The following is a 25,483-nucleotide window of genomic DNA, read 5'->3' on the forward strand; positions in this document are numbered from 1 at the left end:
TCAAAACTTCTCAGTCCCTCCGTCTTTGTTCCTCTTTTCCTGGGTTCGGAGCCACCTCTACCGCAGGGCGCACCTGCCACTCTCACCGCCGGCCAACCGGCGGCTCCAGCCCGCAGGCGGCTCCGCGGAAGGAAGAAGGGAGGGGCTCTCAGCTGCCAGTGGGCGGGGCGGGGCGGGGGTGCTGGGGGCGGGGCCAACGGGCGCGGGCGGCTGTGCGCGCTGCCGCCGCTACCGCGGCACCAGAGTGCGGCACGTGTCCGTGTTTACGTCCTAGTGGAGCCTATGTCAGCAGCCGACTGGCGACATTTTGACAATACTGAGGCACAAAGTTTAGGAGACGCGACCCTCCGTCAAGCCAGCTCCTGGCTGCCAGGAAGAGGAGGAGGGGGGGCGGGGAGATCGGCCTTGGTACTAGCGGTGGAGACACACACACGGTTCCCGACCACATGCCTGGCCCCACGGAACCGCGCCTCACCTCCGGAGCCCCGCAGGTGCAGCACCGCGGCCTCGCCCCAGGGGGTGGCTAGGGCTCGCGCCAGGCGCTGCGGCAGCTCGGGGCTTGTAAACAGATACCCCTTGCACGTGACCGTGTGAACTACATGCTCCTGGGGGCGTGTTCTCTTTCCCGCGAGCTGCGCCACAAAGAAGCGGGGCGGTCGGAAGGCAGAGAGGCGGGCGAGCAAGCAGGGAGAGCCCCTCAGCGTTTTAGGATGGCCGAAGGCGCCTGGCGAGGGTAAGCGGTGGGGGGCGGGGGTGCTGTTGGGCACGGCACAGCCAGCGGCTGAGTCCGTTGGCGGGCAGGGCTGGTGACCCTTTCCCCGGGGCCTGGCCCTGCAGCCACCATGTTTTTGGCGCTCAAGGAGAGACTCCAGTTGGACTGGGTGGCCTGGAGGCTGCATGTGTTCTACAAGCGGAAGAAGCACAAGTTCATCTTCATCATCTCCTGGAATGAGATTGAGGGCAAGTTTGCCATAACCTGCTAAAACCGGATGGCCCAGAGGCAGAGGAGCGGCACCAGCGGTCAGGTGGGTGCGGGATGGGGCGCCAAGCCTGGCACACCCATGTCCAACAGGACCTGCAGGCTGTGCAGCCCAGCAGGCAGGGGTTGGCCTGGGGCCACTGCCTCAGTGACCCAGGGCAGAAGCCCTGGGCCCCAGAAGCTCCCGTCCTGGACCGAGGGTGGCTTTCCATGGAGCATGTGCAGCCTTCGAGGGGACCTGCTGCCCTGAAGTTTGTCTGGAAAAGAGGTGGGAAGCCCTCTCTGGATCCCAGTGTGGGCCAAGTCCAGCCCGATCCTGAGCACATCTGCAGGTAGAGATGTGCCTCTGTGGCAGCCCCCTTGGCGCCTATGGAGGCCCAGGTGTCCTCAGTGTGGATAGTGAGCGCCTGCAGAGTGGTCACCTAGATTGAGGTGCTAGAAATGTTGAGGGAGGATGAGGCGGATCCGGCATACCCGGGACTCACATTCACGGAGCAGCGGACGCCCGCTGTGGAGCTGGAGTCTCCGCCAGGGCGTGAAGCTGGTCCGGGCGCTTCTTCCAGGATCTGCGCTCAGTGCACCAGCAGCCAAGCCCTGTGAACTCGCAGCTGGAGCAGTGCTTGCTGATATTCCCCGAGGAGATCTTGGGCATGTGGACAGTGCTGTTTGGGGGCGTCCCGGAGGTGACTGAGCAGGAGATCGCCACTGTTACTGTTACTGGGAAAAGGGAAATAAGAATTACCTCGTTTCTTAGTCATCCCTCAAAGAAAGAATTTTTAACGAGAGAAAGAAAGTGTGATATGTCAGATTTTTATTAGTAAAATGAAAAGGTAGTAAAAAATAGTACTTTCCCAAGAATTGGGAGCTGGCCAATCCAAGAGAGGAAAAATGGCGCTGCTCCTTTGTTTTTCTGTCTTATATCCTGTCTTAAGGGCATTTGTGTGTGTGTGTGTGTGTGTGTGTGTGTGTGTGTGTGTGTGTGTGTGTGTGTGTGTGTGTGTGTGTGTGTGTGTGTGTGTGTGTGTGTGTGTGTGTGTGTGTGTGTGTGTGTGTGTGTGTGTGTGTGTGTGTGTGTGTGTGTGTGTGTGTGTGTGTGTGTGTGTGTGATTGATTGATTAATGGCTCAGGTTCTTTGAGTTAACAAGCTGATTGACGACTCAAGTTCCTTTTGCTCTGGTTGATTGACAGCTCAGGTTCCTTGTGCTCTGGCATGCCCATCCCCTTTTGGGCAGGTTTTTACCCATGAAGCACATAGACAAACCAATGGGAGGGGGCTCAGACTGTAATGTTAATTACGTTACAATGAGCATTGATTCAAGTTACACCGGGTCCTTCTCTTATATGCAGCTGCAGCATTTTGATTTTAAGTGGCTTCTTTTGCTGGCCCTCATTTAGAGAAAGCGAAAATTTCTGGAGTCCCTTATCCTGAATGCATACATACTGTTATTTACTGGATTGTTCCTTCCCCCTTCCTCTCCCCCTGCCCAGTGCTCATTTCTATCTAACTACCTAACATCGTCGACTTCAGGTCTACTTGGGCCACGACCTGGACACCTGCGGATGGAAGATCCTCTCCCAAGAATTCTTCACGGAAACCCACGACTGGGAGTATTATGAACCCTTAGCGAGCTGCAGCAGAAGGACCAGGAAGCACATCCAGGAGGTAAAGACCTAGTCTGGGCTCCAGTCATAGCTTTTGGTTACTCACTGCCGAAGGCTGGAGCCTAGGCCTAGGCTGTGCGCTTCTGGGACACTTGTTTTTCTAGACAAGGGAAAAGGAAAACCTGCTTGTGTATTTTCAATTTCTTGTCCACTAGATGGTGGATCACAGTCCCTTATCCTAACAACAGAGTTCTTTCTCACAGGTTTGCGTTTCTCTCACAAAGCCCACACTGGGCTTTACACGTGGAAAGTGCAAATTGGAAATCATCCAATAAGTTACTTTTTTTCCCCAGGCTTCCCCTTGTAAGGCAGAAAGCTGAAAGGACATTAGAGGAGAAGGTTAGGGAGAGATGAGAAGTGAGGAAATACAAGGTTTAGGGGAGCTAACCTGCACTTCCCAGGAAGCCATGGGTGGGCCCACCACACCTGTCACTCCTGCTTTGGCTCTGGTGACCTTGTTGTCACTGCACTACTCCCAGGAGCACAGAGGAGAAGGCCACGGAGCCTCCACCAGGGCAGCGGCGACTGCTCCTACCCGCCAGGTTGCCCTGGGAAACCACGGCCACTCCAACCTGTGCTCAGAGAGGTGAAAAGACACTAACCACTGTCCCCGGTGTCCGTGAATCATGTGACCATAGTGGGTCATGTGACAGCCTGGGGGCTGAAGTCCACCCCTTAGACCTTCTGGGAAAGCACGAAATTCAGAGGCAAATGTAGGTGAGGCCTGGATGCTCGCTTCTTGCTCGGGACAGCAGGGCCAAGACTGTTCTCAGACCCGCTCCTCAGGGCTTTAAATTTGGGGTCACTCCCGTCTGCTGCCCCTGCTCTGCTGTGGGTGTGCCTTTTTCCTCCTTCCGAATTGAGAAACTGCACTTTCTGGGGCAGGGGACAGTTTGCATGAGTTCTGCCTTTGGCCCAGAATTTGGGGCCAAGACCTTAACTGCCCCCACCCAGAACAACAGAAATGCAAATGATGGGGGTTGTGGGGTGGGTGAGGAGTTATTGTGCAGATCGGGCGAGGTATAGTCCACGTCTCCACACCTCCCACCTCTGAGAAAGGGAGCTAGTGTTGGAGCTGCCTCAGGGAACTATAGTCAGGTTGGTAACTCAATCCCAAATGGGCGTTCAAGATTTAAAAAAAGTTCTTTATATTCTAGTTGCAGTTTTCTGTAAGTTTCAGATTGTTTTAAACTAAATAAAAATAATTTGTGGTTGTAAAAGGGAAATTAATCATCATTCTTACACATGGGTCTAAAAAAAGAGCTTAAAATGTCACTAATATGATGTGTTTTGCAATGATAATGTAAGAAATTAAAATCCAGTCATCTAGAGATCACAAATTAATTTATTAAAAATGATCCTGGAATTACATAGCTAGAAGTTTTAAACTTTAAGAAGCCAAAAAGAAAACTCTACATGTTACCAATATTTGCATACCAAATTTGTTTTAAATTGCTATTTAAAACAAAAACTATGGTAGAAATGTCTATGGTTTATAACACTGGCAATTCATCTCTGGGGTAGACCGGCTTCTTAAGAAAAACATCTTTAAGGGCGTTATGGACTGAATGTTCACACGTTGAAATTCTATTCTGCCCCTCCATCCCCCTTCCTTTTCATCCCTATGAGATGCTCAGATGTACTAAGAGGTGAGGCCTTCGGAAGGTGATTAGGATTAGACGAGGTCGTGAAGGTGGAGCCCTCCCGAATGGGATTAGTGTCCTTATAATTGTCATCAGTCTGCACCGCTTTCCCTCCTCCCCTCTCTCTGGAGTGAGGCCAGACCCAGGCACTGAGCGAGCAAGACTGCGAGCTGAGATTCTGGAGCTGCTGCCACCACCGCCAGCATGAGAGCGAGGGAGCACCCGAGGGACCCAGCCCCTGTGCGCTGGCCCAGCCGAGACCTGCGCCCAACCTGGGGCCAGCGGGAGCCACGGCCTCCCGTCTCCCCACTCCCCTCCCCGCCGGCAGCGGCAGCTGCACACGCCGGAGCCCGAGCCGGCAGCCGGGGGCCGGGAGGCGGCTACCTCGGGCGGGGCTCGTCAGCGGCTCCGCGGTGAGAGGGCGCTGAGATGTGGCTGGAGCTTCTGTCTCATCCTGGGGCCTGGGGCAAGGGACCCCCATGGTGGAGGGAGGGTGTCCCAGCCTCAGCGACACCTGTGGGAGCCGGAAGCCAGGGTGGCGCCGAGCGGAGCTGGCTGGATCCCCCACCTCAGTGCCATCTCCGCCACCCTTCTGCGTCTATAGCATCTCCACCCTGAGTATATGAGCCGGGACCCCAAGTTCGGCCACCACCCCCCAGCCAGGGGTGTGGGCGGGGACCTCAATATGAAGTAGTGGCCCGGGCAGCGGGATCAGCAGGACCGGCGCCGCCATCCTTTCCTTCTCTCGCCCTCCCTTCTGCCCCCTTGGGGGTCTTCTCCCTCAACCAGTCACTGGACCCTGGCTCCTCGGCAGGACTCCGGGAGGACGTCTTAGGGCCCCACCCCCCCCAGCCCCGAGGGCGGCGGGTTTGGGGGGACCTGGAGGGCCGACTGCAGCCTTCGCCCAGAGGGAACTTTATTAAAATCAAAATACAGAGCATCCCAAACCTGACTGTCCAGGTACAAGTGGACCAGGCCCGGCAGAAGACCCAGCCTGAAGAGGCCCAGAAAGAGAAGAGGAGGGAAGTGGGGCCGCTGCCTCCTCTGCTCTGTTGGTGTTGAAAAGACCTGGGTGGCTGCCCCGCTTCTTCCTCAGTAAGGCGCGGGCCCTGCCGCAGCTGCCGCCTCCATCCCGAGGAGGAAGGGAACCAGCCCACCTACAGAGCTCTGGCTCTTCTGTAAAGTGTGAGTGGCTCTAGGAAGGGGAGTTGAGGGATGGGGAGGGCGAGGGTGCCTGTGCATCCTGCGGTGTTTTGCAGATGTTTTCCTGGAGTGTTGGGAGCATATAGATGAGCGGGGTACCTGAGTCCTCACTGTGGGCAGAAGGTATCAGGCAGTCCCGTGTTTTGTAACATTTTAGTTCTCTGTGTGTGTGATACGCAAGCCTGCAGGTTTCTTTTTGTGGAGTTCTGTCTTTCTGCAGAGTGGACACTTGCATGTTTCTGGCCATTAATTGGTAAAAGGAAACTGAGGAAGCCAGAGCATATGTGCGCACAGAGGACATCTCTGTGTATGTAGCTTTTCCTGGTACATCGGGTGGGAAACAGCGCTCTAGGTTTTGTTTCTGGGCAACTCTTATTTGGGTTCCCAAATGGAAGCCTCTGACTCTGTGAGGCCCTGAAATTAAAATTTATTTTCTTTTCTGCATTCTTCCTTGAGAGTTTTCATTTCGGCACAGGAACTTTTTACCTTCTCATTTCCTGGGTGCAGTTCCTGCGTATCAGCAGGACGTGGTAACAGAGATCAGTTACTCAGGAAACTTGGGGTTCTTAGGAATCATAACTGATTTGGGGGAGAGCATTTAGTACTTTAACCAGTTTATTAAAAAGGTATTTCATTTTTCCTTAGCCAATTTTTTTTTCCCCTGGGTAACATATGTCCTAATTGACAGCATTTTTTAATTGGTGGAATGACTTGTGACTTATTTCAGTTGTCTTCTCTATCAAATGAGGATGATTTTTTATCCCCCTTTGTTACTTTAAAGGAGAAGTCTATAGAATCTTTGATTTGTATTTTAAGTATCCTCTCAGAGTGGCAAATTAAGGTGCAGGAAGATAATGAATATTTTGTATATTTACACAGACTTTAAGGGTTAGGCATAGGTGGAATTTTACATAACAATGCAGACAGTACCATACTGAGGATCACAGGCCCCTGGACAGCTGTGTGGGCTTAGTCCTGAAGCCACTGCTGAGAGAGGCTCTGTGGAGTGAATGTAAGCCTGAGTCATCTGTGTTAAATTTTCCATTCAGGACCTTGATCAAACTTATTTAAAACTTTCTCAAACACTTTTTAGCCTGTACTTTTTTCTTCTGAAGTGACAAATTCTACAAGTTTATTAGCCCTCATTTTTATTAGGAATTCATTTATTTATCCCAAACCTGTCTATTTAAAGTTCCAGGACAGATCCTGAGCGTGTGTTTTGAGAAATGCTAGAACGAGCTGGAGTTCATCTTTTCCTGGTTTTATAGATTTTCACTGTTCCTCTTTACCATCATATTTCCTGACTCTTTTTGTCTGTTTTACAATCACTTTGCCCTCCTCTGGAACTTCTGCAGCTGTTTTATCCTTATTTATATGCCTTGTTATTGTTATGCCTTTGTTATGAACCTTAAATTCTGTCTATTTTAAATAGACACTGACATTAAATTATTGTGTAATGGTTGTAATATTAGATGTGAGATTGAAGACACCTGTTGCTTTATCTGTTATTTTGTGACCATGAGGAAGTCATGTATCCCATGTTTCACAAAGATAGGAAGAGAAATCTAGTCCTGCATAGGCTGCTTTTGGGAGGGAGGAAGGGAGGACAAACCAACAAAATAGTTTGAGTGTAAATTCTACTCCATCAGAGTTGCTTACTAAATTTAAGACTTTTATTGCTTTTACTATAGATTGGCTAAAATTCATGTCAGTGTTTTATTGCGTATTTATTTAGGAGCAAAGAAACAACAAAGTAATTGGGGGTCCCTGCCTTTGAGATGCTTTTACTTATGAATGGCAGAGACAATGATACACAGACTGCACAAAACTGTAGGGAAAGGGAAATGGACCAGTTTTTAATCTGTGACCTCTATATGACAGAAAGTGATTGGTACATTATAGATGTAAGTGTGTACATTTTTCATTGGGGAAATGTTGATATTGGACTACACAGAACATACTGGAGTGTCTGAGCCAGTGGAAGAAAAGAGCAGGTGGAGATGAAGTGTTAAGACTTTTGGAACTGGAGGATGTGGGAAACAAAAGTAATTAGGAAGTTGGTTGATGGGAAATCACAGGGAAGTTGTTGAGTAGCTTAGGGTCTGTTTGTGCTTGAGTGGGTATGTGTTTACAGCTCAAAGAATCAGTTGAGAACAATATTCCTGAGATGGTAGTTTTAAACCATAGAGGAGAAATTGTATTTTAAACCAAGGCATTATACCTGGATTCGGATTTTGTTTTTCTAGGGAACCAACATTTTTATACCATGGTCACTGAAGAGCGATAGAGATGGAGGAGTGAAAAAGTGCTCCCAATATATTAGCATGGTGCTAGTGGTTTCTGATACAAAGTAATTCAGAAATGGGGCAGTGGACTTTGTTTTGGACATTACATTTTCGAATTGAAGTTGGATACTGATGAAATCTCAAGACAGTAAAATTATGAGCAATATGCTGAAAATGTAGAATTGGGAGTCATTATCAAAGTATTAAAGTTTCTCAAGAGTGCTGATGGAGAGCAAAGAGCTGACAAATGGGTATTTTTACTTGGGAGAGGAGAATCTGTTGAAGTTAGCAAAGGTATAGTAAGAACAGAGATGGATGAGACTCTCCCTAAAATAGATGTTCTTAAAGTGAGTACAACTTGAAGTGGAAAAGGGAGGAACAGCCAGTCTCAGGACACATGATTATTTTTGAAACTACTGGCAAGCTTTTTGTAGGGTATGTCTCTTGAGGTTAAGTTCAGAAGAATATGTAGGATTTCACTGTTAAGGAACTTATACATAAAGGACAGATCTGTTTTACCAAATTCATGTTTTTAAAATGTGCCTTTCATTATCATACTGAGTTTAGTCCCCAACATGATGAAGTGGGGCTAAAATATTTGGCAAAGAAGGCTGCTTCTCCTGCTGGTAGGTGATGTGTGTCTTTGTGTCCCACACAGTGGACGGGAGAGCACTTTGCTGGCACAGCATTGCTGAAAATGCCTTTACAAAATCTTTTTATTAAAAAACTAACAAATATAACCAACTTGACACTTAAAAAACCCTGACATTTTTGAAGCATAAGATGCTGGAAGACTGATTTTTTAAAAATTTAAAACAATTTAAAAATTTTCGTTGTGAAGTGTGGAATTTACTGTTGATGCCAACAAGGATTGAGGATTGTGATTTAGGGACTCTATATAGCCACACTGTCTTGTGTTCCTTAGTTTGAATTCACCAATTCCTTTGTAGCTTCTTTGGCCTCTTCTTAGGAGTGACTGTTCCAATGGGAAAACATCCAGGGTAGATCAATTTAGATGGGGAGTTAGATCTAAGGTGGTTTCTGGAACAGATGCCATATGGGCAACTTCCTTCCTCATCCGCTATCTTCCACAACATTTTTATGCAAGTGAAATCATGGTTTGATGAACTTTAAAGGGCAGTCTTTTTGGGTTAACATAGTTTACTAGTAAAGGCAGTGGGAATGGTGGGACTCTGGTAGTTGGAAATGGTAACGTCATGTGCTTTGCCCAGGCAACTTTGGGATTGATATGAGATGATTAAAAAGACTTAAAAGTGTGCATTTTTGTTTGTGTGTTTGACACCAGATGAGCTAGCAGCCCATGCCTAGGCTAGCATCAGTCCAATGCTTGTAGATTGGAGATGGTACTTGGAGAAGTTTTGTGCTGCCGCTGACATCTCGTTGTGTAGAGGAGGGGTTGGCAAACTGTTTTTTTTTTGTTTTGTTTTTTGTTTTGGTGAAGGACCAGTTAGTAAATATTTTAGATTTTGTGGACCACATGGTCCTGTCACAATGATTCATTTCTGCTCTTGTAGTGCAAATGCAGCCACAGACAATCTGTAGGTGAATGAAGGTGACTGTGTTCTAATAAAACCTTATGCATAAAAACTGGAGGTAGTATGGGTTTGGCTCATAGTTTATGGACCCCTGATGTAGACAAGTGCCAAGTCCACCTGCATGCAGTCTGAGCATCCCTCTACTGCAAAGCTGAGATTGGCTATTTCAGGTGGCCTGTTTTCTAAGTGAGATATGTTCCTTGGGGGCTGTCTTAAAATGATTCTGCACAGAGTCTACTGTTCAAGTTACTTTTGCCTCCGTTGTAATGAAAACCATGGACTGAGGAACATGGGCAATGCCATCTATGAAGGGATGCAGCCAAAAAGTAGGGACACTTGCATTGCTTGTTCAAAGATACCATAATATAAAAGGTACCACATAGTGATATAATGGCTGTGCATCATGGCCAGAAGTGTCTTTGGAGTATCTGAAGAAACTTCTGGGTATAATTTTGAAAGATTCTGAAAATAAGTTGTAAAAAAGCACTTACTTTAGATGTGAAATTAGAAGTGCTTATGGTCTGTTTGAACCAGATGGGATTATTCATCAAACTGTAAGAACACTGAGGTTTGATACTTATGCGTCTTAGAGACTTGACCTCCTGCAGCGCCCGGCGCGGCGTGCGGAGTCCCGCTCCGCCGTCCTGCTACCGGCGGCTGCTGTTTCCTAGGCGACCCCGCACGGCGTGTGCGCGTGCGCGTTAGAGCCCTGCCACAGCCTGTGGTGACGGCAGCGCGGGGCCTTTATTTCCTAAGTGACTGTATCTCACAAGTGTTGTTTAGAAAGGATAATTCACTTTGGTCAATTTTACATCATAGCTAGCACCACAACACTTTTTTCATATGTCAACGAATAGCTACGTTGGATGATGGTATATTTTTGCCTGGTTTCATAAATCTTATTTATCTTTGGGTTCCCAAGTTTCCGTCAGGGGAAAGGATTACTCTTCCAATAGTGACACTTGTTAGTTATTGTCAAGCCTGCTTTTACTTTACATAGTATTTCTACACATGTAATAGATACTTCAATTCTTCTTCCTTTAAGAAAGGTGCCTGACAGTTTTATATAAACTGACACTTTTAGTATACCTTTTAGAAAGAAGGTCACTGTAAAGTTACTTTCCTATTCATTAGGAGATGATTCTTTCCTTGCTCTTTTTGAAAAGCTTTCTTTCTTTTTTTTTTTTTTTTGCCTTTTTAGGTAATTTGTCATTCTCAGGCTTAAGGATGGGTGGCAATTTAAAAGACACAAGGTGTTTCTCTCATATCTGCAAATATCCCAAATAGAAATGTTCCATATTGTTGACACTTTCAGTGGACCAGGGAAGAGTGGAACATTGGTTTATTTTTTCTTTTTAGTGTAGTTGAATTTTCATTACAAACAGATGAGTAAAGTTGTTTTCAAATAATGAACTCTTGCTGCTAAACCTTTCACCATTGAGACTTTTTCCCACTAAGTAGAAACCCAGCCCGTCTTATGCCTTCATGTAGTTGTAGGTTTTCCCTGCTTTGTCCTGACCCCTCCTGGGCACTTTCTCATGCTCCCTTTCACATGTGTTTAGAGTGTATTTCCTAAATCAACATGACATTTCCTGAACACTATGGGATATATATTTTCTAATAATTATACTTTTACCCACAAATATATTTAAAATTTCCTCCTACATTACCTTCAGAATTTATGAATTATCATGAGGGAACATCTGTCCTTGATCTGGATCCTGAGAGACAAACCAATGTATGACAGTTTTTCTAAAATATTCCCTTAAAAAGTTTTGAGTAACAATTGATTTCTCTAAAATTGTAAGTTGATACAAGTAAATACAAGATCCTATGTTTGTGTTGTGCTATCCTGCAATGCAGGCTTTTGAAAAATAATACAAATGCACAAGAGTCCTTACTGCTTGAGTATCTTATATTTTGCTTTTCCCCTATCACCTAAGGGACAGCTGCCAGATCAGTCAGATAGCATGAAGTGCCTGTTGCTTTGCTGTGTGGCCTCTGCCGCCTTTTTTTCCAGCTGAAGTTTGGCTACTGGAGACCTGGGTGGCTTCAGGCAGGAGGCAGCACGTTCTGAGCTTGTGTCTGTTGGAGCCTGAGTCATGCTGAATGCTCCTTTCTGCATGACGGCTATGAAATTAGGGAATATTAATGATGCAGAATATTTTCCTGTCACTTAGCCTTTCCTCTGAGCAGATCACCCTATGATAATACATTGAATGCATCAATATTTTGGGCCAAATGTGAAGTATCAAGACACATTGCTGGTTTATTTTTGGAAGAATGTATCTATCTTATGAGACTTTTAAAATGTCATGCTTTTTAGGTCAGTTAAGGGTCTAATAATAGACCTTTGCATGACATCCTGTATGCCTGAGAAGGACTTGCCTCACTAGTAGTAGTGGGTAATTTGCAACAATCTCGTGGTTGGAAGCACTATGCGTACCTGGAGCCAGCACCGTGTTGCTAGTTCACTTCTCATTTCCCTCATAAAATATATTCACACTGTGGAGGCAGAAGATTCATTAGTAAGGCAGTGTCATTTTTAGCCATGTGGCCTGAAATGAGTTACTTACCCTTTTTCACTATGGGCCTCATCACATGTGGATGTAAAAACCATGTCCTTCCCAGGGTTGTTAGGACTAAATGAGATAATATAAAGCACATGCAGAGCTCTCCCAGCGCCGCGCATAGGACAGCGTGGCCCCGCACTATTAATGTGAGTTAAAAGTCTTTTACAGTGCGACGCAGACAGAAGGCTAAAGTCAGGCTTTATGTTGCCCAACACTTAAACTCAGCCCTGGAGCTTGATAAATTAAACTGAAGTAATTCTGCAGTGTTTTCAAAAGCATCTGTGCTAGTGTGTGATTCATTAACATATTATTTAAAAATCTTAAAAAGTGGAGAAATGACAGAACTACTGTGCTTATTATTTACAGAAAAGAAAGACTGATTTGAACATAACTAGAGTTTGAATTCATCTCCGAAGACCTCAGTATGCTTAGATCAGAAAGGAGGCTTTTTGATGAATTCATTGATTAGCTCTGAAAGTGACTTTGATTTAAATTGTCCGTTTGGAAATATCAGGCTGTAATTGGGTTATCAAGTTTTTTAACATCCTTTGGTTTAATGCTTGGAAATGAAAAGCTTTAAAAAAATGAAGTTTAATAAGTTTATTTTGTATCATTACATCTCAAACTATGATTGATGAAATTTTATTCAGGTGATTTTGTTGTAACTGAATTTTGATTTTTCTCCTTTTCCTAAAATGATGTGAAGGTGACATGGACATTCCCTTTTCATGCTTAATATTTATTAAATACAGGATCCGTTTTCAGAAATAACTTTCCTTTCCTTCCTTAGGTTTGGCATAATCAGTTTTCAGCTGACCAACTCAAGAAATAAATGCTTCTTGATTTTTTTTTTTTTTTGTATTTGGGAAGTATTTCTATTTTGAGTGCAATATGACTTTGCTTTCATAGTCTGTTTATTTAATAGGGTTCTATATTTAAGATAAGTGTATGAAAAATATCCAAAGGCAGAAAGAAAAGATTGAGATATGTTTCTTAGTATTGTTTATCTTGCCAACTCTTGTCCTCATTCTCTGACTGCTTTTTTTTTTAACATTTTTCATTTTTTATTGATTTATAATAATTTTACAATGTTGTGTCAAATTCCAGTGTAGGGCACACTTTTTCAGTTAGACCTGAACATACATACGTTCATTGTCACATTTTTTCTCTGTGAGCTACCATAAGATCTTGTATATATTTCCCTGTGTTACACAGTATAGTCTTGTTTATCTATTCTACAATTTTGAAATCCCATCTATCCCTTCCCACCCCCCACGCCTTTGACAACCACAAGTTTGTATTCTATGTCTATGAGTCTATTTCTGTTCTGTATTTATACTTTGTTTGTTTTTTAAGATTCCACATATGAGAGAGCACATATGGTATTTTTCTTTCTCTTTCTGGCTTACTGTCTGTCTGCTTTTAAGGCACATTTGCTTTAGATTTTGGTGTAAGTGCAGAAGTTAAATTAGCTTATGTTTTAGTGCATCTCTAAGTAGTTAATTTAATGAATATTCTAGTTTTTTAAGGAAATTCAATATTTTAAATATTTTTGTTTGTTGGTAACGATTGCAATCATGCTTCTGGAGTTACACTTCTTTCCATTTTAGAGATTTTCAGAACTTTGCAGTCATGGATGTGTTACTGGACTGATGGGAGAAGAGCAGAGTCTGTCTAGTGGGTTTAATGTCCTCCTGTGTAGTTACTATTTGGGTAACACCAGAAGGCTACATAAATAAATATGTGGGATGTCAGTTTTAATTTGTTTGATTGGTGGTCTCTTTAGTGACTACTGTGTGAATTTGATAATGTGCCCTTTGGACTGATGCTGCAACATGCAGAGAACATTTTTCTACCTGTCTACAGGTAGACTTCTTTTCATTAGAGAAATATTACAAATTTAACTTACTAGATGAGAAATTTAGAGCAGGAAACAAAAATTTTCAGAGTGTTTGTGAAGGCCATATAGTGGGAGAGAGGAGGTGCAGAGGTGGGGAGAGACACGCAGGGCATAGGAGGGAGGGAAGAGGCAGACATGGGGAGAAGGGCTTGGGAAGGTCTGAGGTCAGCCTTAGTCTGAGGTCACAGCCGTCATTTCTTTGGTCTGTGGCCCTGGGGCATTACCACTTGTTATCTACCGCTCTTTGAAATGTTGATTAGATGCTTGACTCTAGTTCCTGCTTTTCAGTATCTGGATTGTTTATACCACTGAAGTTGTGCTGGGCATGGCGTAGTCAGGGTACCCAGGTGGGGAGATTCCACAGTAGCCGCTATAGGAGAGGGGCAGACCAACGGTTTTTGACTACATTGGAGTTTCTATTTTGTTTTGTTTTGTTTTGCTGTTTTCATTCCTCATTGGCCACTTTTCCATAGCTTTGCCTAAGAAGAATACTTGTAGTTCTGTGTATGTGATGTAGTAGTTGAGAGGCAAGCCTTGGAGTTGACAGACCCAGCTTCCTCCAGCTGCACTGCTTTGTGACCTTGGCCAGGTTATTTATTCTCTGTGTGAACCTGTAAACCTGGGATCATAATAATACTACCTACTTCTGTCACAGGGCAGCTAAGAGGATTGAGATAATGGATCACAGTGTCTTCTCAGAGTTAGTGCCCAGTAAATGTTAGTTGTTGCAATAAAGTTGAATAGGACAATAGTCTTCTTATTTCTGTGTGTGTGCTTGCTGGGTTTTTTGTTGTTGTTGTTTGTTTGTTTTTTGTTTTTTGAACGCTGAATACATTTGTGGCCTTAGTTTCTGAATAGGTGAACTGTTTTGAAAACTGCCTTTATTCAGCAGCAGACATTTACTGAGCACCTACTATGACAGACATTGATCTAAGTGAACAGGACATAAAGCCCCCTGCCCTCTGGAAACTTACATTCTGCTTGGGGAGACAAAATGCATAAAGCAAAGTAGATGACCCATCACCCATCTTATGAATTTTGGTGTTTGACTCCATATGTCTAAGCTTCCACTACCAACCATTAGTCTTCACCTTCAGCCCTTTTTTGTTCATTCCTGTAGTTATGCCTTAGAGTGTTTGTGGCAGGAGCGCCCTAAAAGCACAGAGCTAGTCTCATCTCCAGCTACTGCTCCATCTGAATTTTAAGGCACGTATCACTCCTCATCATTTCCCTGAGTTGCTGCTTGCATTGGCTATCACAAAGCTTACATTTCAGTCCCCACGCTTCTGTTTCTTGTTGTTTTCAGATGTGTTTCTCCTCCTCAGTTTCTTACACTTTGCTCATGCATTTCCTTTCTTAAGAGAGGATACTAGAAACCCTTTTTAAGAACTATTCCCTGACTAATCTAACTGTATGCTTGTTGCCAAAAGATTGGCTCCCGGTCCCTGACAAGCCAAAGAATTCAGAGACAGGGTCTTGGAGCTTAGAATAAAAGAGGCAGCTTTATAGCTTTGTCAGGCAAAGGGGATTCACAGCAGGCTAGTGCCTTCCAAACTGTGTACCCACCTTGGGGATGGAGTGGGTGGGGTGGTTCTAGAGCCATAGCTCAAACAATAAAGCATTGACAACCATCAACACAATCATTTTCTCATCAGAAAACTCAGAATGGTGTTATGATGCCTTCAGGTGATCAGTTCTATGGAGGGTAGTGGTTAGATTGCTTTATCTCAAGGTGTGGTCTTCTTGGTAATTCAGGGTATTTTATAAGGTGACAGTCCTGTGACTGGACCTTCTTCTTGGAGAAGGACTCAGAGACCCAGCATGATGATGACTTTCAATGACTGGAATAAGTTAGAAACAGTAAGATCAACAGCTTCAGTTTCAACAATGGGCCTGTAACCATGAGTAGCAACCGGTCAGTCAGGTCAGTTGACCATTTTAAGGGTGAGCATAAGAATAAGTAATCTGTTAGCCTAAGTGAGCCATTTTATTAATCCTCCTTCATACTTTCCTTCTGCTCATTTTTATTTCTCACCCTCTGTGTTGTTAACTGAGATACTTAACTTATTCTCTGTCTTTAAAAAAACATTTTTTTGTGTGTTTGTGTCTCTTCAATTGAATTGTAAGCCTTCTTAGGTCAGGGACTACCTTTCTATTCTGAGCCTTAGCTTCCTCATTTGAAAAAAGTAATGTTAGAGCAGGCAGATAGCTAGATATAAGCAGAGAAAGGGGAACACAGACCAAATGGCAGCAATTGGGCAGAAATGAGGGGCACAGGCCAAATGCAGGAAACCACATATCATGTAAGAACCAGGGGTCCATGGGCAGAGAAAGAAAAGCAGGAATCTTTAAGCTCATAAGTGGTCACACATTTAGGGGTGATCAGTGGCCTGGAGACCAATAAAGAAAGGTGAGAAAAGGCAGGAACTTCCAGTGTCTGAATGAAACTTTTTCTCATTATGCCTTCATTTCATTAATATTAGCCTTGCAGATTAGAAGTATCCATCATGCACTGATGCCATGACACTTCTGATCCAGACTAAATAAGGACAAAAATCTCTTTTCTCTTTTGGAATGTGGATTTGGGATGACAATCAGGGAATCTGACCCCAAACCCTTCCTTCCCTAATGAATAACCCACCCATTCACTTTTACACCCTATGTAACTAACTTGCCAGAGAAACACAAGGCAGCTGCTCATCTGAGCCTGCTAGCTCTCCCCTTGAGAGTGTACAATCCATCCCTTAATAAGTTCTCACTTTACCTTTTTTAAACACTACATCTTATCTCAGAATTCTTTCTGGGATGGGACAAGAACCTGGTACACTGTCTACATCCACCGACGATACTAATACCAACCTCACAGAGGTGTTGTGAGACTTCAGAGAGGTAATGTGTGGAAAAGGTCTTGAGCCAAATCCTTAATAAATGTAGTTTTTTTTTCTTTGAATCACTCTAGTTCCTAAAGTTGGTACTGGGCATACATACAGTCAGTTCTTAAAAAATACTTGTTAGTTTATCCTGAATTTAGGTTGGGAGTCTTTTAATTTAAATTCCTTTTGTGTGGATAATTTTACTTTTTTATTTTCAGATAAGATTCAAAATATTACTTTTCAAGTGTCACATGAAAAATGCTGAGGTATTAAGAGACAACAAAACGGTGACTAGAGCAGGGACTGAAGCCCCGTTGTGTGGGTTCGGTACGGGCTGCCACACTTGTTGGTTACGTGACTCTTGGCAAGTTGTTTAATTTTCTTGGCTTTAGTTTCTTTATTTGTTAAGCTGGGGAAATAACAACTATTTCATGGACACTATGTTAGGTGAAGTGAGATAACCACTGAGAAGCGCAGCACGCTGCCCGCATGCAGCAGTGGCCGCAGGGGGGAATTTGGCAACATCTGCAGATGTTTCTGATGGTCGCAAGTAGGGGAGAGTTGTGTGTGAGGGTGCTGCTGGTGTCTAGTTGGTAGGGGCCAGGTGTAAACCTTGTACAGGACAGCACCCCATGATGAAGGATGATCTGGTCCAAAAGGTCAAATATACCAAGTTTGGGAAAACTTGCTCCATCATTAAATTCTCCGTTTCTCATTTGATTACTTCCTTTGTAGTATAAGGTACTTTACCAGTTATATTGTGTGTAAATACTGATTATTGATAAAGATAAAGCATAGACATGGATAAGCCTCTAACCCACATTTTAAAACATAGACATAAAGGAAAATTAACAGATTTCATGATTTTTTTTAAGATGATAAGGCAATTACTCAAAAAGCAAAAGTATTTATACTTATTATTCAGAAGCTAGGAAGGGTTTCCAGGAAGATTTTACTAATTTTTATACAATTAAAAAAAATTTATTCACCCCATCTGCCTGAATTTAATTTTTTTAAATGGCAAACTATTCACGTGAAAGTATAGCAAGAGTTAGGGGGCTTACAGAATGTGAGTACCATGATATGTAAATATGTGTAAAGTCAAGTACACACTAATGGAAAAAGCAAGTATCATTGTTAATAGAATGATCATTGGGAGAAACCTTGCATCATGTCTGATTTCCCTTTCTTCCTTCAAGTTTTATTACTCTCTGAGGAATTAATTTTTTTCCTACTGTTTAAAATTGAACCCTGTCCATTTAAGGAGCTTCTAATTTGATACCCTTGCTATTTTCCTTTATTTTCCAACCTGAATTGATGCTTTGCTTAAGGGAGAGCCTTTTCTATTCCAGATTTAACCTAGCATTCAAACCTCCCTTTATTTCAGGGAGAGAATTAAGTGCTAATGCTCTAAGGCTGGAATTGGAAGGAACTAACTTTTCCCTTATATATATATTATTAGCTGTGTACCATCTTTGGGAGAATTGGAAAAGTAGGCAATTGCATCATTTTCTGTGTTGTAATTCAAATGACTGCTTCCATCTAAAAACTGACTGTATCTCCGTTTGTATGTAACATGTATATATTTAATGCAGTTTGTGTGTGTGTATGTGTGTGTGCATGTATATAGTTTCATGTATGTATCTGCACCTGGCTATTTCCTCTGTCTGGAGTACTGTTTTCCTTTCTTCTGTGAAACATTTATCCCTTAAGACTCTATTTAAATACCATCTTCTTTAGAAAGCCTTTCCTGGTTAATGTGAGTAGAGTTAGTTGTTTTTCCTCCTGATTATGCACAGTATCTATGTGGCTTCATAGCACTTAACATAGGTATTTGTATTTTTCTCTTCTACTAGCCTGTCAGTTCTTTGACGACAGTGGTTCTATCTTATTTATCTTTTTAGTGAATCTCTCCTCCCCTAAATGCCTAACATTTGCTGCCACATAGTGGCATATAGTAAGTCAACCAATGAATGAGAGAGGAAAAAAAAGGGAACGATTTTCTAATAGGCTCTGCAAGAGGAGAATATTATTATCTTGTCACTTTTGTATCCAAGTGCTTAGTGTAGTGTCAGTCCAAAGGTGTTCAAAAAATATTTATTAAATGAATTAGAAGACAGTCACAAAAGTTGATAGAGATTTCATGTGAACGTTTCCCTTCATTTCTAGAAAGTATAAAACAGCCTATTCTTTTGGTACATGTGATGCATTAAGGTGACCTTCTTCTTGACTCAGCAATGAGACTTTTGATCCAACAGGTACTTCCTGAAAGATGCTTTTGGTTGATTTCTTTTCCACCTAAGTCCCCATTCTCATGTTGAATGTGTTGGAAAAATGAGTATATGGTATCAGCCTTACACCGTGGGTGAGCTATCATTAAGTACAGGTGTTAAATATGGCCTCTGATCTCCTCTGCCAAGTGTGAGCAGGTCTTTATTCTCAAGTTTGGATAATGACTAAGGCTGTTGAAACATGGGAGAGAACAAGGGTGAGGAAGGTGCCTGCTACGTCTCTTTCTTTTGATGATTGATTTTATACCTCAGAGCTGCCCCTAGTTATTTATAAAGAATTAACTAGGAGAGGGCTGAGAATCTACAGGATAAAAGTGTAGATTTGATCATTTGATAAATTAATAATTTGATCATTATTTGTTTTGATTATCATTGTTACCACTTATTGAATGTTTGCAATATATCAGACCCTCTGCTAAGGATATATACATACGTTATTTATTTCTCAGAGCAGTCCCTATGAAATAGATACTAACAAGCCTTTTTTATGGGAGAAGAGCTGATTCAGAGAATTTTCTAAGAATGTATAGCTAGGAATTTGAATTCACAGAACTAGGATTCAAATCCAGATCATCTGACTGTGGTTTATGCTTTTAGTCACCGTGCTGCTGCCTCTTAAGTTTCAGTGGAGGAGGGTTTTTTTTTATTTGTGTTTTTATTTATTTATTTTGGGGGAGATAATTAAATTTATTTATTTATTCATTTATTCATTTATTTAAGGAGGTACTGGGGATTGAACCCAGGAACATGTGCATGCTAGGCACACACTCTATCACTGAGCTATGCCCTCCCCGTTCAGTGAAAAGTTTTATATTGAAAATTGCAGTACGGAAATAGGAGGGGAAAATAATCAGATTTAATCCTATACAGATATTAGAAGATAAACAGACTCTTGAAAAGCATTTTCCACGTTTATTTTCTTATACAAAATAATTATGAAATTTAAACCTGTAATTTAACCAACTTGCAGTAATTTGCATTTTTTAAATTAAATTCAGTCTTGCCCTTGGTATCATCATCAGGACAGGCATCCCAGATACATCTTTAGCAGTAGAAGAAGCCTGTCTAGGTCAAATCTAAAGGCTTAGGGAGCAAAGTGATGTTTATAAATAATTATTTTCTATGTGTAAAATGTGTTTTGTCATTAGAGGTAAATCTTTTGAAAGAGATTCTTATTTACGGGACAAGCCTCAGAAATATATTATTTAGATTTGGAAATGTACGGTTTGTCATGCTGGGAAGGGGTAGCAGAAAATTTGGGAAGGAGCACTTGTTAGTCTCTAAGATATACAGTAAGTCAGTGGGTACAAGCAGAGTGTTTTTATTATGTGGTTTTTTAAACTATTTTTGTTTGCTGAGATAGTGTTTGTCATTAGAATAAAATTCATTTTTCCTTCTTCCCCATACTTTGTATGGGACTATACCTTAATTAGTTTATTTATAGTTGTTTCACATTTAATAAATATAGTGAGAACATAGTTTTGACGTCTGTGCCCTGTTATTTTTATTTGTTCATTAGGAGATTTAAATAGTTTTGAATTTTATTTTGTTACCTTAAAAAGAGCTAAACCTGGATATTGGTCTTTAAAAATGTCTTATAGAAGATTTTCTCTTTCTTCTTGGTTGTGTTTTAAATACTGTATTTCTAACTGTAGTTATATACACTTGAACTTTGCTACTTCCAGAATTATAATTCAAAGCCTTTGTAAAATTTTATCAAAAGTTACATGCAGACACTAAAAGCAGTGTGCTGAATGATGGTCTATTAAAGATTAAAAGTACCTGAATAACTCACAATGAAAATGAATGCAACAATGAATATATGTATGTTCATGTATAACTGAAAAATTGTGCTCTACATTGGAAATTGACACAACATTGTAAACTAACTATAACTCAATTAAAAAAAAAAAAGAAGAAAATGCCTGAATGAAATAAATTGTGGTAAATAGGAATTTATGGTTGGTGTAGAGGGAGACAGATAATCCTGTCAAGACCTAAGGATCCTGTCTTAGGGAACTTACTGTTTTTTCACATTATCTATCTTTATTTTCTCCCCCCCACCCCCGTCAACCAATCAGGTTTTATTTCTACCTTGTAAGCTTGCATACTTATATTTTTGTAAAAGTTTAAGGTTATAGAAAATTTATAAATAATTCTGCAAACATACATAGTAGACAATCAAGTAAATGTGCAGTGACTTTGAATTACATCAGCTTTAAATCACATAATTCTTTATAATTTGTCATAGATGCACTTATTTGCAGGCATACATGTTGGGTTTCCTTATTTTTGTGTCCTATTCCAACATTCATACATTTTCACACTTGACCAGGCAGAATTAAATTCAAACTAGTGATGAAAAACTCGGCATAAATGTACTGTGCCTAAACCACTATTCCAGTAGTTCCCACAATTTAGCAATCATCAGGATCATCTGGGGGCTTGTAGGACCATAGATGCTGGTCCCCAAACCTGGTATTTGATTCAGCAGGTCTGGAGAGAAACCCAGGAGTATAAGTCTTACATGTTCACAAGTGATACTGATGATTAGGGGACGAGAATTTGAGAACCAATGTACTGTAGTAATGAGGTGATGCAAACCACTTATTTCAGAAGTTCAAGTACTTGTGTATAAAGATTAAGGCTTTGAACTTGTAACCTTAATTAGCAATACCCAATCTTAGATATCAGTTTTTCATGTTGCATTGGTTACCTACTCCTCCCTCTTGGCTTGCACTGTTTTGTGCTATAAAGCAACAACATGAGCTTTAAAGCAACATTTATTTGGATTTGAGTATTGTCTCCTAGTATCTGATTTGCATAAAAGTACATTTGTAAAAGGCTTCTATGGCCTAGATAATGTTATTTGATTTTTGAAAAATTTTGAAAACTAGTGTTGCACCTTCTATAAATAGACTGAATAGCATCCAGGAGCCTTACAGGCACAGAAAAGGAAGTACTGAGTATTAAAAGAAGAAGAGAAAAGCCTGAGAAACTATCCCTCCCATGGAAAAGAAACATAAAGTATATTGGCCAAATGTACTGTGTATTCTGGGATTGTTCATTTTTAACAAGCAGCTGGGGGATGCTGAATTGGTGGTCCTCAAAATTCTATTTTGCATAGCAAAGCCCTAGAATGTCAGTGTCTAATGTTTCCACATATGTTTCAATTAGATTTTTAACACAGAAATAGATACATTACTTGAACCTATAAACATTTCACTAAGGTAAAAAACACAGTAACAAATTTTAACAGTGCCCTGGCAAATTCATACAATAAAAGTAAAAGCCATCCCAGGGGGACAGTCCGTTAGTATCCTCCATAGATGCACAGTTTGCCTTTCTTAGAAGTGAATATTAATATGGCACTATTATGTAAACAATATTGATGTCAGCATTTGAGTGCTTAATATGTGCTCTTCTGTGTGCTTTGTATGTATTAACTCATTCAATCCTCACCATAGCCCTCGGAGATAAATATTGTCCATGTCCCTGTCTTACAGCTGAAGGTTTGGCACAGGGGGTGCTAGACATGCCAAAGACCTCGCCTTCAGTCAGCGGTGGGCCCGGGGCTGCAGCCAGGAATTCTGGGGCTGTGGCCGGAAACCCTCACCACTATTCTATATGGTAGTCCTTGTCTGTACACTTCATATATCATTTATAGATGAGTGTCTGGCACACAAGGGCTATTGAAGTGCAGGCCATTTGCAATGGCATTTAATTATACACTCTATAAGGTTGGCAGAGCATGTCATTATCCATTTGTGTCTGTATATATGTCTGTATATTTTTCTGCTATAAATTAGGCTCCAGACTTGATTTAAATTTCCACTAGTCCTTCTTTTAATAGCTGAGTTCCCTGAAGTTCTTAGAAACTAGATGATTACCTCAAATTATATGGCCTTGCTAGATCTCAAAATTAGCTTTTCTTACCACACATTCAACTTTATTTTCATTCCTTTTGAAATGGATAAGGACTAAGATTTTTACTTATTTATTTATTTTTGGAATGATACTGGTTTAGAAAGACAGAGGCAAATATGCTAAATCGTATGCCCAGTTGCTGGAGGAAACAAATTATTATGTGTTCTAAAGTTTTTTTACCTGTAAAATTTTGAGAGTAGTATTACCTCATCCTGCTGCCTTGTGAAATTGAATCACATCACTCATAATAATGTGAAGTGTGAGAAATTGTACTGATGATGGAGCATATCAGCAGCCTTTAAGAGAAATAATATAAATCATATTTCCTCAAATCTAAGAAGCCTTCTGTGTTAGTTTTGCATTGCTGCTTTAGCAGCTCACCTCACAGTCACTGTCCATCAGGAGTCTGGGCGTGGTTAGCAGGGTCCTGTCCTCTGAGTCTTACCAGACAGAAATCAAAGTGTCAGCCAGTGCTGCGAGCTCATCTGAGGCTCACAGTCCTCTCCCAGGCTCACTTGGTAGTTCACAGAATTCAATTCTTTGCCTTTGTAGGAATGGCATTCCTGTTTGCTTGCTGGCTGGGAGTAACAGACACTCCCCTAGAGGCTCCTGGAGGCCACGCTTAGGTTCCCACATGGCCTTCTGTATGCACAGTTCACAGCATGGCTGTTTGCTATTTAAGGACAGTGTTCTCATAAGAACTGATTTTTTTAGGTCAGGCCAACCTACAGTAATCTCAGTAATTTAAAGTCAGCTTATTAGGGATTTTAATTACATTGATAGAATCCTTTCACAGCAGAATTTAGATTACTATTTGGTTGAATAACTTTGAGAAGGTGTGTAAAACAGGGTGTTAAAATCTTGGGAGCCATCTTAGAATTCTGCCCACCACATGATCAATTATAAGACAAATTGTTATTTTATTTGTCAGTAAGGAAGAAAAATGCTGGCTTAAAGTATGATAGAGTGCATTATAAGTACTTGGATATTGCTTTGTCCAAAAAAACCCCCCAAAAATAAAAAAAAAAAACAAAAATAGAATTGTGGTCATTCATCTAATCACAAATATTTGCTTCATGAATATCAAACTTAGTCCCCACCGCTGCCTTTCTGTGCTTTTTTGCAAGCATCAATTTTTTTTTAATGCTGAATCATAGTGTAATCTTTTAGAGGATATTAAAAATTGGGTCATAAATGTGACATGTGTGTACACAAAGTACACATAATTCAGCAAAGCTTACAATGATATAAACTGTCAGTGACCAAATTTGCACATGCCCAGGGAATGACAGCTACATTGTGACCACCACAGGGCAAATGGTGATTGCTTTTGTTTGTTTCCTACTTATTTGCAATCAGCTTTATTGAGATATAATATATACAGTAAACTGCACCCATGTAGGGTTTCATTTGATAAGTTTTGACAACTGTATTCATGGAAATGCTACCACAGTGAAGACATTTCCATCAGCCTCAAAAGAGTCAGTTCCTTCACCCCGGGCAATTATAGATGTTGTTGTTGTTGTTGTTGTTGTTGTTGTCATTGTAGATTAGTTAGCATTTTCTGGTATTTAAGTGAGAATAAATGTTTATGGGGACAGTATTCTTAATTTTGGGGTTTTCTCCAGACCTCCTCATTCTTAGAGAAATAATTTCCTTTTTAGGTCTTAGGCTTATTCCTTCAGCGTGGGGGTAAAATGATTCTCCGTGAAGCTTTCTGGCCACTACCGTGGGCTACCGCTGGCTTCTACTTTGCCTGGGCATTGTTCACCACCTCTCGGAGTTGGCTGTCCTGCCCCACACATGTGCGTGCTTGGCTCCCTGGCCCACTGCTCTGTTTGCTGTCTGTGTGAGGCCCAGCAACGGTGGCGGCTTTCAGCTGGGAGTTCCAAGCTCCTAAAACATTTCATATCATTGCTGTCTGAGGCTGTTCTCCTGTTACTTAAGGCAGTCTTACCCCCCAAGAGAATCTCCATTTTTCTTGTTCAGATTCATAGTACAGTGTGAATCTTAGGAACTGTAAGCGATTTCCCTCCTAGTCACATCTTAGGGTTATTGCTTGTTTCATGTTGCTTGCTGTGTGCAGCGGTTTCCAGTGCAGGAAACACTCTGGGAAAAGTCTTACTTCCTGGAGCACAAGAAAAAGGGAACCAAGGGAGGACTCATGAAGCTCTCAGAAAGCTCTTTTAGCTGCCACTTAACACAACATTGTCCAATAGAAGTATAATACAAGCCGGATATCTAGTAGCCATATGAAAAAACTAAAGAGAAACAGGTGACATTAATTTTTAATATATTTTATTTAATATATCACAATATTATTATTTCAACATGTAATCAATATGAAACTATGAAAACTTATTAAGGAGATAGTTTAGATTCTTTTTCTAGTACTAACTCCGAGATCTGGAGTATATTTTATACTTACACCACGTCTCAGTGTAGACTTAGCCAAATGTCAAGTGCTTACTAGCTTTTGGCTGGTATATTGGACAGTGAAGATGTAGGTTATGAACTTTACTTTTCCCATTAAGACAGTAGTGTATGGATTCCACAAGAAATTGGCTTTAACAATGCTTGACTCTCTAATA

General features: G+C 41.7%; 1 protein-coding gene across 7 annotated transcripts in view; it reads left to right on the forward strand.

Annotated features, from left to right (window-relative positions):
* The first annotated feature begins 397 nt into the window (after positions 1–397).
* LOC141578019 (junction-mediating and -regulatory protein-like) overlaps positions 398–25,483 on the forward strand; it is a 136,373-nt gene continuing 111,287 nt past the window's right edge. For 3 of the 7 annotated variants that reach the window (XR_012507918.1, XM_074366567.1, XM_074366566.1), the window contains exons 1-3: positions 398–733; positions 861–1,025; positions 2,508–2,642. Coding sequence is in view for 2 of the 7 variants with exons in the window: in XM_074366567.1 (XP_074222668.1) it covers positions 990–1,025; positions 2,508–2,642 (171 nt within the window). In the remaining 5 variants the exon portion in view is untranslated. Of the gene's footprint in view, positions 734–860; positions 1,026–2,507; positions 2,643–4,415; positions 4,663–5,244; positions 5,470–25,483 lie in introns of those variants that run through there. The other 4 variants (XR_012507915.1, XR_012507916.1, XR_012507917.1 and 1 more) reach the window with 3 other exon arrangements.

This window comes from Camelus bactrianus, chromosome 6 (genome assembly GCF_048773025.1).
Source record: "Camelus bactrianus isolate YW-2024 breed Bactrian camel chromosome 6, ASM4877302v1, whole genome shotgun sequence".
Classification (NCBI taxonomy): Eukaryota; Metazoa; Chordata; class Mammalia; order Artiodactyla; family Camelidae; genus Camelus; species Camelus bactrianus.